The 12,750-nt window shown below is 39.4% G+C and overlaps 1 protein-coding gene across 11 annotated transcripts in view; it reads left to right on the top strand.

Annotated features, from left to right (window-relative positions):
• The window catches only part of R3HDM1 (R3H domain containing 1), an 81,705-nt gene that overhangs the window by 36,821 nt on the left and 32,134 nt on the right, over window positions 1–12,750 (top strand). For all 11 annotated transcript variants that reach the window (XR_011849476.1, XR_011849475.1, XM_072122254.1 and 8 more), the window contains 5 exons: window positions 3,023–3,064; window positions 3,378–3,467; window positions 6,949–7,084; window positions 8,275–8,353; window positions 12,443–12,502. Coding sequence is in view for 9 of the 11 variants with exons in the window: in XM_072122254.1 (XP_071978355.1) it covers window positions 3,023–3,064; window positions 3,378–3,467; window positions 6,949–7,084; window positions 8,275–8,353; window positions 12,443–12,502 (407 nt within the window). In the remaining 2 variants the exon portion in view is untranslated. The remainder of the gene's footprint in view (window positions 1–3,022; window positions 3,065–3,377; window positions 3,468–6,948; window positions 7,085–8,274; window positions 8,354–12,442; window positions 12,503–12,750) is intronic.

Raw genomic sequence — 12,750 nt, 5'->3', positions numbered from 1 at the left:
GTTCCTTCTGGCCGTGTAGTTGTCCAGATGACCTCAGTAAAGATTTATGGACTTTTTAGCAACCACAGAAAATGATGACCTTTATACTTCTTTATAGTGAAGTTGTCACATATTTTTTACTCTCCAGGATTCTGAAAGGACTGATATTTCCTTAAGTAATTGTCGCTGGTTATCCCTATGGTTCAGTATTGCAATGTCTCTTCTGATCTTTGTATCCAGCCGAGAATGTGGAAACGTTACAGGCTGCAGTTATAGAATTCTAAGAGCCAGGGCAGATATTTACTGGCGATTAAGGAAATTTGGGTAAAAATGTACTTAAGGATGGAAAGACTTGATTGGAAAACCATCTAGTGACCAGTCTAAGAACTGAAGATGGTTAATGAAAGGAGCTTTTATGCTAGTTACAAGCCCTGTAGGGGGAGGATATTGTCGTATTGCACATTGAATGGGCGGTAAAGGATAACTTCAGGATGACTTCAAATGTTTTATCCTCTTAAGTTTGGGTCCTGGGTTTGCCAGATTGACTGGGTGGCTACCAATAAGGTAATATGTCCAGGTCGCCCCGGATGCACCCAAACTCAGTCTGGTTCATCCTAGAATTTACTTCCGTTCTGTTGAGGTGGATTTGGTTCGACTGTCCTGTTTTACTTGTACCTCTGTCAAACAAGTAACAATCTATGTAACGCAGAACTAAGTGCCAGGGATGTTCTTGTTATCTGGATATCAAATGTGGTTAGTTTTGACCCCTTTTCTTATTGTCTGTAAGGCTGAAATTTTTGTCCTTTCTTAGTTTTATTTAAAAAAATTATTAAATTCTGGAGAGTTTTTGATTACAAGTTAAAAAGGGGCTTGGTGAATGCTGCGTCCTACAACGGCACCATTGATGGTGCCATGTGTCTACCAATTATCTGTTGTCCTCCATCCTACTAGAGATACAAATGTATAGCTCACAAACCATTCGTTGTAAATCCCGGATGACCAAAAACACTAGATTTGCACTGCAGTTGTCTTAAAGCATGGCCAGTTACAATTTTTGGGCATGTACAGTAGGTATATTTTTAGATTTTTTTTGTAATGTCTATGTGAGATGTCTGGTCATTACTCAACTTCTGATGACTAGGTAGATAGAGGAAATAGACTCAACATTATCTGTTTGATTTTGTTGTTTTTTCCTTGGTATCGGACATATTTGTTACCTGCTGTTCTCTTTAGCACCACTGTAAGAAAAAAAACCCATCTATTAGTCCTTCGAAGCCAACATTTTTCATGGAATTTTTACATAACCCTTAGATTGACCACATGTATTTGTCTGTTAGTTGTACCCCCAATTATGGCACGGCTTGCCAACCATCAAGGTTGGGTTTACATGCCGGACTCCTTGATCTCAAGGAAGACTCAAGAAGTCCCTGTCAGAAGTGTTCATGTGCACGGGGAGGTCGGATGGAATAGCTGTCGAATATATATTGTATTCAGTGTATCTGCTTTGTAGTCTTGCACCATATTGATTCAATACTTGCACCTAAAACGGGATAGAGACGTTGCGTCATAACAGGATCCAAATCTGAATTTGGCTCTTTTCTTACGTTGTATGTAAAGCCGGTTAGTAGATGTGGTGTGAATGTAAGGGATACTACAATTTTCTTTAAATTACATTTTCACATTGAATTTAATTTAGTAAAACGATATTTTTTTTTTAAAAACACAATTATTTTTAACGGGAAAATTTTTTTTCCATTATTTTAAGAGAGCTGAATCCTATACTAAGCTGCTCACATTGTACAGCCCCAAGTCATGTGTCATGAAGACATCTCTTTCCTGACATTTCATTTTTCAGTTCGATATAGTAAAGGATCTACAATTTTTTTTTTTTTCTTCTACACCGGCGCAGGAATTGACACCTCTCGCTTCTGGAAATTAGTTTAAGTTGGGAAGCTCACATTTGATGATCAGGGATGATTTATCACCGTAACCTTCCAACCTGATGCAACGCGATTTACAGAGACAAATAGAATAAATGCAACAATCCTGTAAAGACAAAAAAAAACAAACAAAAAAAAAAACTTTTTTTCTAAAAGTCTACTAGTAAAAAAGCCCTTGTTATTTTAGTTTTTGATCATTTTACGCGTAGCTTGATCAGTATAATGTAATGAGAAAAAAAAAAAAGCTAATTATTTCCCTGCAGGTCAGATCTCATGGGAGCGGAGTCAATATCCCAGATCTGCCGTCCTTAAGAATTCATCCAAGTTGATGCGTTTTTTATTAAAATGTCGTTTTAAATTTGTAGGGTTTTTATTTTCATCTGAACTTGTTCATTCAATAAAAAAAAAAAAAAGCTGTAAAACCAATATTTTATTTATTTTAATGGCTCGATGGCAAATGACAAAAGAAAATTGGGGCCATAATTTTTTTTTTTGTTTGGGGGGGGGGGGGGGGGGGAGAAAAATCTGCATGTGACTAAGATAATTAAACAATTCAAGGGCTTTTATTAGGCTTTTGTCTTGTTAATTGCTCCAAGAAAATGCCATTAAAATAGCGTGTGTTTTTTTTTAATTTTTTTTATGAATTTTCCTGTCCTGACATTTTTTTAAAAAAAACGGTTAAAACTTAGAAAATTGGTGCAAGCCTAGTGGGTGTACTTGTCCTTTGGTTAAGATGTGATGGTCAAGGTCAAATTATAATAGATCACAATCTCATTTTATTCTCTGAGCAGATCCTTTTTAATTTTTTTTTTTTTTTTTTAATATATAGAACTAGTTAAAATGTATTACCTCGAAAGGAGACTTTGGAAAGGTTAATCTATCCAGTCATCTTAATCATGATTGATGATCTTGACTTTTTCCTCCTCACAAATCCCAATAGCATCTTGTTGTGTAGAGGAGGGTTTTTGTGTGTGTATGCGTCTTTAATAATTGGTCCCGGTTAAAAGCATCAATCAAACTGTAATGTTTTTTTTTTTTCAGTTTTATGTTGTCAGTTCTGCCTTTCTGTTAATTAGATCTAATGTTGTACTTCATCTTTTTAGCGCTCAGTTCAGCCTTTGGGGCAAACCGGAAAAAGGTCTAAGGTATAGTAACTGGTCTGTGTGTAGCATGGTTATTGGACTTTTTCTGTTTTTAGTTGGGTTGAGCATGCTTCCTGTCTTTTATTGTGGTAGTTTTTTTTTTTTTTTGTGTGTTTGTGTTTTGTTGTTTTTGTTTAATATGTCTTCATTTTTAGGTGTTTGTGTGTGGTTTTTTTTTTCTTTGTTATGTTTTCCATTGTGTTGCCCAATTACTCAAAATGCTTACGGACTGACTGCTGTGAAATGAAAATGCATTGTGAATGCAAATGTAAAAAAAAAAATTTTGGTATTTAAAAAAAAAAATTACTTTCTTTAGTCAAGTTCAAAGTTAAAGCTAGTGCGGAGTCTGGCTGTGTGTGAAGAATCTCCTCCTCCTTCCACAGCTGATACCCCCTTGGACTTTCAGGTAATTTTGTTTGTTGCTTAACAGTTGAATTATTTTTGGATTTATTTTTTTCCGATTTGGCACATTAAACTTTTTATATTTTTTTTTTATTCTCTTACGGTAAACTAGAAACATTTTTTATTTTATTTATTATTATTATTATTATTATTATTATTTTTAATTATTATTATATTGATTATTTGGAAAAATGCAGTTTTTTATAACTTCTAATAGTAAATGTAAATATATATATAATATATTATATTTAGAATTTTTTTTTTTTTGGCCCTTTATTCCCACCCGGGTTCTACCCTGTAAAAATCCATTCTACCTTATTACTGTTTCCAGCCGCCCTCCACAGTGCTGAGGCTTGTAAATCTATTATGTGTTGTCGTGCTATTGGGATTCCTAATGTGTTCTGCAATATTGCAGCACGAGTTAAAGTTAATATAAGGGTGACCTTGTGAGTTGACCTGCTGAAATGACTGCGGCGCTTATGAGCGATACGAAGAGGTGGCGCAGGAAAAAGGGACAGGATAACATAAAGCGAGAAGCGTTACAGTAGACGTACAGTGATTTCTTGACATAGTAAAGAAATAACATCTCACTGACGTATGATATTTTAGCCTTAACATATTAAATCTAAATATTCTATATTGTCTGACATCTATTTCAAGGTTTCCTAACCTAAAAGTTCTGTAAAGTCTAAAAAAAAAAAAAAAATTAAAAAAAATAATAATAAAAGTACCTAATGTACTTAATAATCATTGAGCTTGTTGATAAAGATATCCATTTAAGTTTTTCTTAGTGGACTACACCAAAGCATTTGGTTCCCAGCTCTTGTGGCTACCTTTTACACATTTTGTATCGGTTGTTACTTTTGATTTGTAGGATTCTAGTGCAAAGTCATGGAAAATGTGGCCTCAGGCTTTGTACTTTCTGCCATGTCTTTACAGAATTGTTAATTTTTATCTTAATATTTTAAGATTAACCGGTTATGGTTAATGGTTATGTTTGGGGGTCTCCATGTCTATGTCAGGTTCTATTTTAACCATGGGGGAAAAAAACGATTCAATAATTTGGCAAAATATGCAATGACTAACTGAATTTAATAATGAACGTTCATCAGAGGAGCATCTATCCGGTAAAATGATGCAAAAACTAGACCGAGCCTAATTCCTAATAGCCCCCAGGTTTCGTACAAGATATGTTCCATAGGTTTGTTCTTAAGTTGAATTTGTATGTAAGTCGAAACTGTTTATTTCATCATTGTAGATCCAGGCAAACATTTTTTTTTTTTTTTTGCCCCAGTGACTATTGGAGTTTAAAATTTTTTTGCTGTAGTGGGACCAATGATTATCAATAAAACTTCATTACAGACACCTTACAGCTGATCATTGCAGTCTGGGACTATAGTAACATCCAGAGAGGTCACCAGAGGTCACAGGGGGCTGAGGACAACTAAGGGTCGTCTGTAAGTCTGGTGTCCTTAAGTAGGGGACCGCCTGTATTCTGAATCGGAGCGAAGACGGGTTTTTAAAGGGAGAAATGTTTTTCTTCTCCCCACTCCAAAATGTGAAAAAAAAAAAAAATAGTCAGTATATCAGGACCGGTCGATACGGAGACGGTTGGACCCGTCTTAATCTACTGACTATTTTTCACGCTTTGACTTGTGAGAAGAAAAACATTTCTCCCTTTAAAGATCCCTCTGTGATCTGATTGAGAATATTAGAATTAGAACTTGTTTTTTATAAACTTTTTATAAACTTTGTCACTTTCACAGCTTTAAATTGACTTCATGTAACAGCCTTGACCCAATTTCCGAATTTGCAACTTTTTTTTTTCTTGCAACCATTCTGAAGGTACAAATAAACCTTAAAATAAAAGTTATAGTTATGGCATGGTTACATGAGGTCGTATTGGAAAATATTTATTATTTAATGGAGAGCAATTTTTTTCTTAAGGCCCAAGACGTATTTGGTTGTATTACGGTACCACCGTTTGTATTCGCCTCCGATCTTATAGACAACAGGCTTTCACATTGTTAAGATTTAAACTTCTGCTCCCACAAGCATCCCCTTGTGTAATGCCCAGGCTTTTAGGTAAGATGTGCTTTTAATATGTCATCTAGGTTTATAGGATGGTTAATGGATGTCTACTTTGGATGAAGCGAGAGGCTGAACTGCAATTACTCAAGGTTTTTTCGGAGTGTTATCTTAACTCTTTTATTGTCAGACACCATGACGTGATCTGCTCTTCTGATGGTGGTTTGTTGTAGACGTGTTTTTATTGCTCCAAAAAAATTTTATCATAGAGCTTTGTGGATCCAGTCGGGTGACAAAATGAAGTCTTTCCTGATGTTAAGACTCTATGGCGAAATGGCCATACTGGTGGTCCCCGGGTTACGTACAAGATGGGTTCCTTAGGTTTGTTCTTTAGTTGAGTTTGTAGCCGGAAGAGAGTGATTTTCTAATTGTAACTTCAGAAAATTTTGGCCGTGTGACATTCGGATTTTCAAAACTTTGTGCTCTCTTGGGAACAAGGATAATCAACCAAACTTAATTACCGACAACTTATAGCTGTTCATTGCAGTCTAGGACTAAAGTAAAGCATCCAGAGGGCTTCGGCGGAGGTCATATTGGGTAGAGAGGTCCGTCTGTAACTAGGGGTTAGGTGTCTTTAAGTCGGGGACATCCTGCATTTTTGACGACAGGGCTTTACAGGTAGAATATTTGTTGCCAGTGTTTTTGCTGACTGACAGATGCGGATAGCCTAACTTTTTTCCTGGTCGGGGAGTGGACAGGTTTGATGGCAAATTTAACCTGCGATGCTCTGGCTTCTTGGTCTCCTTTTCTAACAACTTGTCCATTTTTAGAAATCGGATCTGGTTCTCTCTTGGATATTTTGTATGTTTGCCCACTTTATGGCCGGAGCTTTATTGTGATTTGGACGTGTTAGGTTACAGGGATGCCGAAGAAGTCCACGATCCAACTCAGATTGTATTAAATAGATTTTATCCAATAACTAACTCTGAGCTGGCTTGTGGACGTCTTCTTACTTTGGATAAGCAGCATGGAGGTTTGCAACCACATAAAACCAGCTGGTGGGAGGTGAGCTGGATTATATTTCCTTTTGTATTGGTTATGTGGCTTCCTCGGATTATTTAGCTCCATAGAGATGCATCGGGTCTCAAAGTTCTGCCTTAAAGTTTTTCTTAAAGACTTACAAGCAAGGCCACATTGTCACTTGTACAACAACGTTACATTTTATCACGGTCAGAGGGCATCCACGAAGAGGGCCCCTTGTCGACTTTGGTTGCCCGTGCCCAGAACTGCCTTCCCCTATAACCACTGTATTAGGACTGTACATCTCGCTACTTTCCAATTTTGACAATTTTGATGGGATTTTGTTTTTTTTGGTTCATGTTCTTTTGATCTCCTGAGCTATTTTTGTAGCATATATTCCAGTGTAAAGCTACATCAGAGTTGTCTTTATTTTGAAGGAGCCCATTCCAAACCTCCAGGAGACGATATCAATCCAGCTTGCACCATCCCCTGGAAAAGAGGATAAACCTTCCAAAGATGAAACCGAAAAAGAAAAAGGGAATGAAAAGTCAACACGAAAAATGCTTTCTCGAGGTTTGTGGCTTGCATGGCAACTTTTTTTTTTTTTTTTAATCTGGAATGAAAATGTATACTTTCACCACATGGCATAATATAATTTCCTTCTGTTGGTTTTCCTGCCTAATGAAGGTCTTTCTGAATACTACACGTAAAAAAAAACAAACAAAAAAAAGTTAACTACAGAGTCCTATGTGATGTGCATAGAACCCACTGAGAAAATTTCTTATTCCTTGAGTCTACATGTATGGTGGGAACTCTCAATTCTATCCCATAGATGGGATTGGGTGGTGGTCACTCATGCCACCAATATTGCATCCACATGGGACACTTGTGAACCTCAGTTCTTGTGATCCTTGGGGATTTATGGTGTTGGACCCCTGTTGATCAGATAAGTATCCCTATTTAGAGGATAGGGAATGAATGACTTTTCACCGCCTCAGAAATGAACATGCCATGCTGTAGGAGCTGCTACATGGACTCGGGGGCACTTTCTAGCCCCCACGTTTGCAGAGAGGTCATTCCTTGTATCTGACATTATAATCCTCCCCACTGTCAGAAAGGAGCTTGAACAGAGGTAGGGGCATGTGTTGTTAGAATTATCTTCTACTTTTCTAAGAAGATTCACATTACTCCACCCCCAGAACCTCCTCTTTGACGCTAGAGCGGATTATAATGGTCAGATACTGGGACTGATATCTCAGGCAACTCTTGGGGCTAGAAAGAAAATTGAAACTGTCCTATAATCTGTGAAACAGAATGGCATGTTCATCTCCACAAGTGTGAGGTAGTGATAGATTCTCTTTAAAGGTGATCTGTGTCAATGTTCCCATAACTTTCTATGAAAGGCTGTATAGAAACTCATCCCGTGCTCCATTAAATGAGACTTCTAGCTTTGGGTCTTCTGATGTTCCAATGACAAAAGTAATTCGGGAAGGGTCCAGGCAGTGGGATTCCCCTTGATTTAGATGTTTTATCTTCTGGATATTGTAGCAACGTTTATTATAGAAAAATTGTAAGAACGTAAATCTGGAAATATTGGGGAACATATCTCTATTTTTAGAGATGGGGTCAACAGTAGTGTCCATATCACAGCCCCAAAACATTGCTATATCCCAAAGGCCGCTTGACATACTAGCCGGTACTCTGACCCATTGCTATGTTTCTACTTTTGTTAAATTGCCCACCATCAATTCTCTCGCCTTCAGATTCGAGTCAAGAATACACAGATTCCACCGGCATAGACCTCCATGAGTTTTTGGTGAACACTCTGAAGAGTAACCCCAGGTAGGTGCAGTTGATCCTGTTTTATTGCTGGAGATGTCTGACAGTCTTCTAATGCCGATGACTTCTGCTCTTTTATAAATTGAATAAATATTGAACCAGATCTCTTTAGGGAAATAAATTGTTTCTACAAGTGACACTCGGAATAACCTTCACTGTCTCTCGGACTCCGCTTTATTACTTCTGCCATCTAAACTCATTTAAAAATCCCAAGCTTGTGACACTAATATTACTGCGAGTCATCACGAAGCGGCACAAAACATCTGCTTATGGGGGGGAAGTTGAGGATAAACATTGTCTGTGAGGGATCCGTTCCCTTCTTCATAAAACTTTGTTGTCTTTGTTTATGTCCATTGGGGTTTCCATCTTTTGCTGTATTAGTCGTGATGAAGGAAGGTTCTTGCAAGGTGAATCCAGCCGCCGTGTCATTGAGATGTTCCACAAAACTCAAGGGAGCTTGTAATAAGGACAGTTAAAGATCATAGTGGGAAAAAAAAATGGTGCATAGGAATTAACCTTGATGTAGGCGTGTAACAGATGGAGGCTTGGGGATATCTTTAGGTGCCCTCTGGTATGAGGTCTTGAGGTCTTGAGAGAAGAATCCTTTTCGAAAACCTTATCAATGCTTCCGAGACACTGTTGGGGGAAGGGGACATCAGTCATTAGGCAGAGCAATCCTTCATTGGGTTCTACAGAAATTAAACCATTGTAATACTTTACTTTCGGTGCAGGGAACACTTACTGCTAGGTCCTTCCTGGTCGCTGGAGGTCTCAGCAGCAGGACACATTGGCATAGGGTTATCGAGAGAGTCGGTGAAGGAAAAGATTTCCTAATAATGTTACCCAAGATAAGGTTATATTTCAAGGTCATTCAGGTTATTGGAATGTTAATCGTTTAATGAAGATGTTTTTGAAGATGTAAAACCACTCCGAATATGAGGTTGTCCTTCTAATCCTGTGTAGCCGATTTTACTTAAAATTTTTTGAAGTTTAGAAGGACAACGTTCTTTGACAAGTAGCGCAACACCGGACGTGTCTGATATTAAATTTGGCTCCAATTACTTTCAGTGTAAATCTGACAGTCGTGGACACAACCCATGGGCCGGAGTGGCAAATTTATTTATTTTTTTTGGAGAAATCTGCCATGTTTTTGTAGTAATAGACAATGTCCATTGCATCCATGCTATTACACTGGTTGCCCAAAAAACGGGCAAAAGGATTAGAGCTAGCCCGCTGTCAGACCTATGACTACAGCGGCCATTTGCACGATGGATGACTTCATGGCCATTGCACAACCCCCAATATTCTGACTTGGGGATGTATGGCACATGGTGGGGATTCATCATAGGTTTTTGGCCTGTCATGTGCAACTAGGGCTTGCGAGTCCTTTTTATTAAATATTATTATGAAGGCATTTCATAGCGTTGCCTTGTGGTCCCCACTACCAGTTCCTGTCTAGCTACAATGGGAAATTTGTTCGCTCTCCTGATCGCCAACTTCGCTCTCGGCGTGTCCGTTTAGTACAGGAAATTCTGCAAGTGCACAGAGCGATACATTAATGTACCGAGTAGCCGTGCCGCACATAATGGGCAGGTCCTATTCCTACCCAGATTTGCAGAGTGGTCAGACATTTTTAATGGGCAGCAGCGGAAAAACAGAACATGGTCATATGCGTGTATAGTCCAGTATGATAAACCAGGAGCACTTACTCCTAGATCCAGGGAACGCGTTGACGACTTATACTTGTCATCCATGTCCTCCTTCCTTCTAAAATCAACTTTTAACATTATGCTAATGAATCTGAAGGGCGTTACCAGAGCCCCTCCACTCTGTAGCTTCACAGGCTGTTACACATGCTCCACCTCCCTCCCCCCCCCCCCTCACAGCACATTTTTTTTTGGCATGTAAAAAAAACTTTTCCATGTGGTCGATGTGTGAAACCTTTCCAGTTCTAACTTCCTAAAACTCCCCCTCAAAAAAAAAAAAAAAAATCAGCAGCCTTCTTATTTACCCTTAACCATTTTTTTTTTTTTTAAACAAGATGACATATTATTTGAAATCTTTTTAAATCCTCGTTTCTTCCAGAAATTTCTCTCCATTACTGTTGCTCGGCAACCAACCTGTTGGCTCTTGGTATTTAAAGACTCGTTAATAAAGCCTCTGTGTTTTTTTTTTCCTCTTCTCCCATCTGCTTGTGATGGAGACGACTGCTTATATTATCGGAGATTAGCTGCCGAACACTCGGGAACATGGCTGAAATTCGGGGAGTTTATTAACCGTTCCTGATTTATAGCGTAGGACAGTTTGCCAGAAGTGTCGTCATTTTCTTTAGGATTTTTTAAAAAAAATGTTTTACTTTTTTTTTTTTCTTTCTCTCTCCCTTTTGGACAGATTCTGATCCCATATACAGAATTATTTTATCCACCCCTCCTCTGTAGGATGATAAATTCATAGAGCCTTTCCTTTCTTTCACATTTTCATCCGATGAAAACCATAAAGACTTTGGGGGGGAATGGGTTTGTACATGTTCTATGCTGTCGAATGTTCTGCAGTGGTATCATTTGGGCCTTGAGGTTCGTCCAGGGTTTTCTGTATTTGCTGTATAGTTGGGTCACAAACTGTAGCGGAACCAGGGTTATCATCACCCATCTTTGCCAAAAACGGCTCTCCCAATATATACCCCAAACCATTGATGGCGAACCTTTTAGAGCCTGAGTGCCCAAACTTCCACCAAAAGCCGCTTATTTATTGTAAAGTGCCAGCACAGCAATTTAAGCAGTAATGTATTTCTCCTTGTTCTTTGACAACTTTTAATCGTTCAGCCTCCTAAAGACACCAATGCAGTTGAAAGGAGGAGGGCAAAATTCACCTATCATTGTAGGAAGATTCTGTAGGAAGATTCTTTCAGTCCTGCCTGGTGAACTTCATGCAGGGGTGATGGCCTGAGTGCCCACAGAGAAGGCTCAGAGTGCCGCCTCTGGCACCAGTGCCGTAGGTTCGCCACCACTGCCCCAAACAAATATGGATACACAGTTTCCTTTACAGCTCCAAAGGAGCTGGGCAATTTTGCTTTTCAGGATCGTTCCATCTATGATATAACTGCAGATAAACTGATCATAACCACGGTTGTTTGCAGGCACGTCGGATGGGATTCCTAAAATAACCCAGTGCAATCCCGGACCCTCAGGATTGCTCACCATATGTGGTCCTTTGATTTGTAAAAGAGCGGTGTAAACCCTAAAGTGCAGCATTCCAGACATCAATGCGATGAGTTCTATTTCCAGCGCTCCGCAGCGAGATGTCTTAATCCTTTGTTAGGATTCGGGCACCTGCTGCGCTCACTCAGGCAGCGGCTGCCGCTATTGTCTTCCTGACTCACCACCCCGATGGAGAACACTCTTATGTATGAGCCGCCGTGGACCTCTAGTGTGACTATCGCTGACAAAGTGTGCGGAGAGGGCACATGGGGTGAGGTGGAGGGTTTGGTTCTTTTGGAAGGAGAGGAAGTCCCTTTATACTCGCACTACGCCCACGCAACCGTGCTCACGCCATGTGTGCGCCCACGCAACCGTGCTCACGCCATGTGTGCGCCCACGCAACCGTGCTCACGCCATGTGTGCGCCCACGCAACCGTGCTCACGCCATGTGTGCGCCCACGCAGCCGTGCTCACGCCATGTGTGCGCCCACACAACTAAGCTTATTCCTTGGGTACACAGATATAAGGTACCAGAACCAGGCTTTGTAAAGCGCAACAGAATATGATGGCGCTATATCAATACAGATTGTGTCGGTAATGTTCCCTCCTGCTGAAGTTTGGGGGCAGGGATGTGGACGTCTGATCGGTGCAGGCTGCGGACTTTCTGACGGCTTTCATAATTGATGTTCTTGCTCTTCCATTAACCAAACTAATTAATATTAATTTAAATGGTGATTAGGATTGAATTAGAGACTGAGAAAGTGAGCAGAGGATTAGGAGGCTGCACGGTGCCTGCGCCGTCAATGGTAGGGAAAACTTAAAAAAATACAGATGAAAAATAACAAAACTTTATCTGTTTTCATGTGTGTTTTTTTTTTTTTTTTTTTAATTTTAGGGACCGAATGATGCTGCTCAAGTTGGAACAAGACATATTAGATTTTATTTCTACCAATGAGTAAGTAGAGAGGCTTCAGTCTTTGATATATGTATCTCTGAGTTTGCTTATATCATCTATTCACTTTGCTCCCGATATTACCGGCTGTAGCTGAGTAGGTTGTATATAGAGTCCCATCTGCAGGCAGCATGTTATAGAGCAGGTGCAGCTAGGTAGATAATGCATAGTGTCCTATCTGAAGGCAGCATGTTATAGAGCAGGTGCAGCTAGGTAGATAATGCATAGTGTCCTATTTGCAGGCAGCATGT

Source organism: Engystomops pustulosus, chromosome 8 (assembly GCF_040894005.1).
Source record: "Engystomops pustulosus chromosome 8, aEngPut4.maternal, whole genome shotgun sequence".
Taxonomy (NCBI): Eukaryota; Metazoa; Chordata; class Amphibia; order Anura; family Leptodactylidae; genus Engystomops; species Engystomops pustulosus.
Note: the sequence above shows the minus strand (reverse complement) of the source record. Positions and strands in the feature narration are given on the sequence as shown.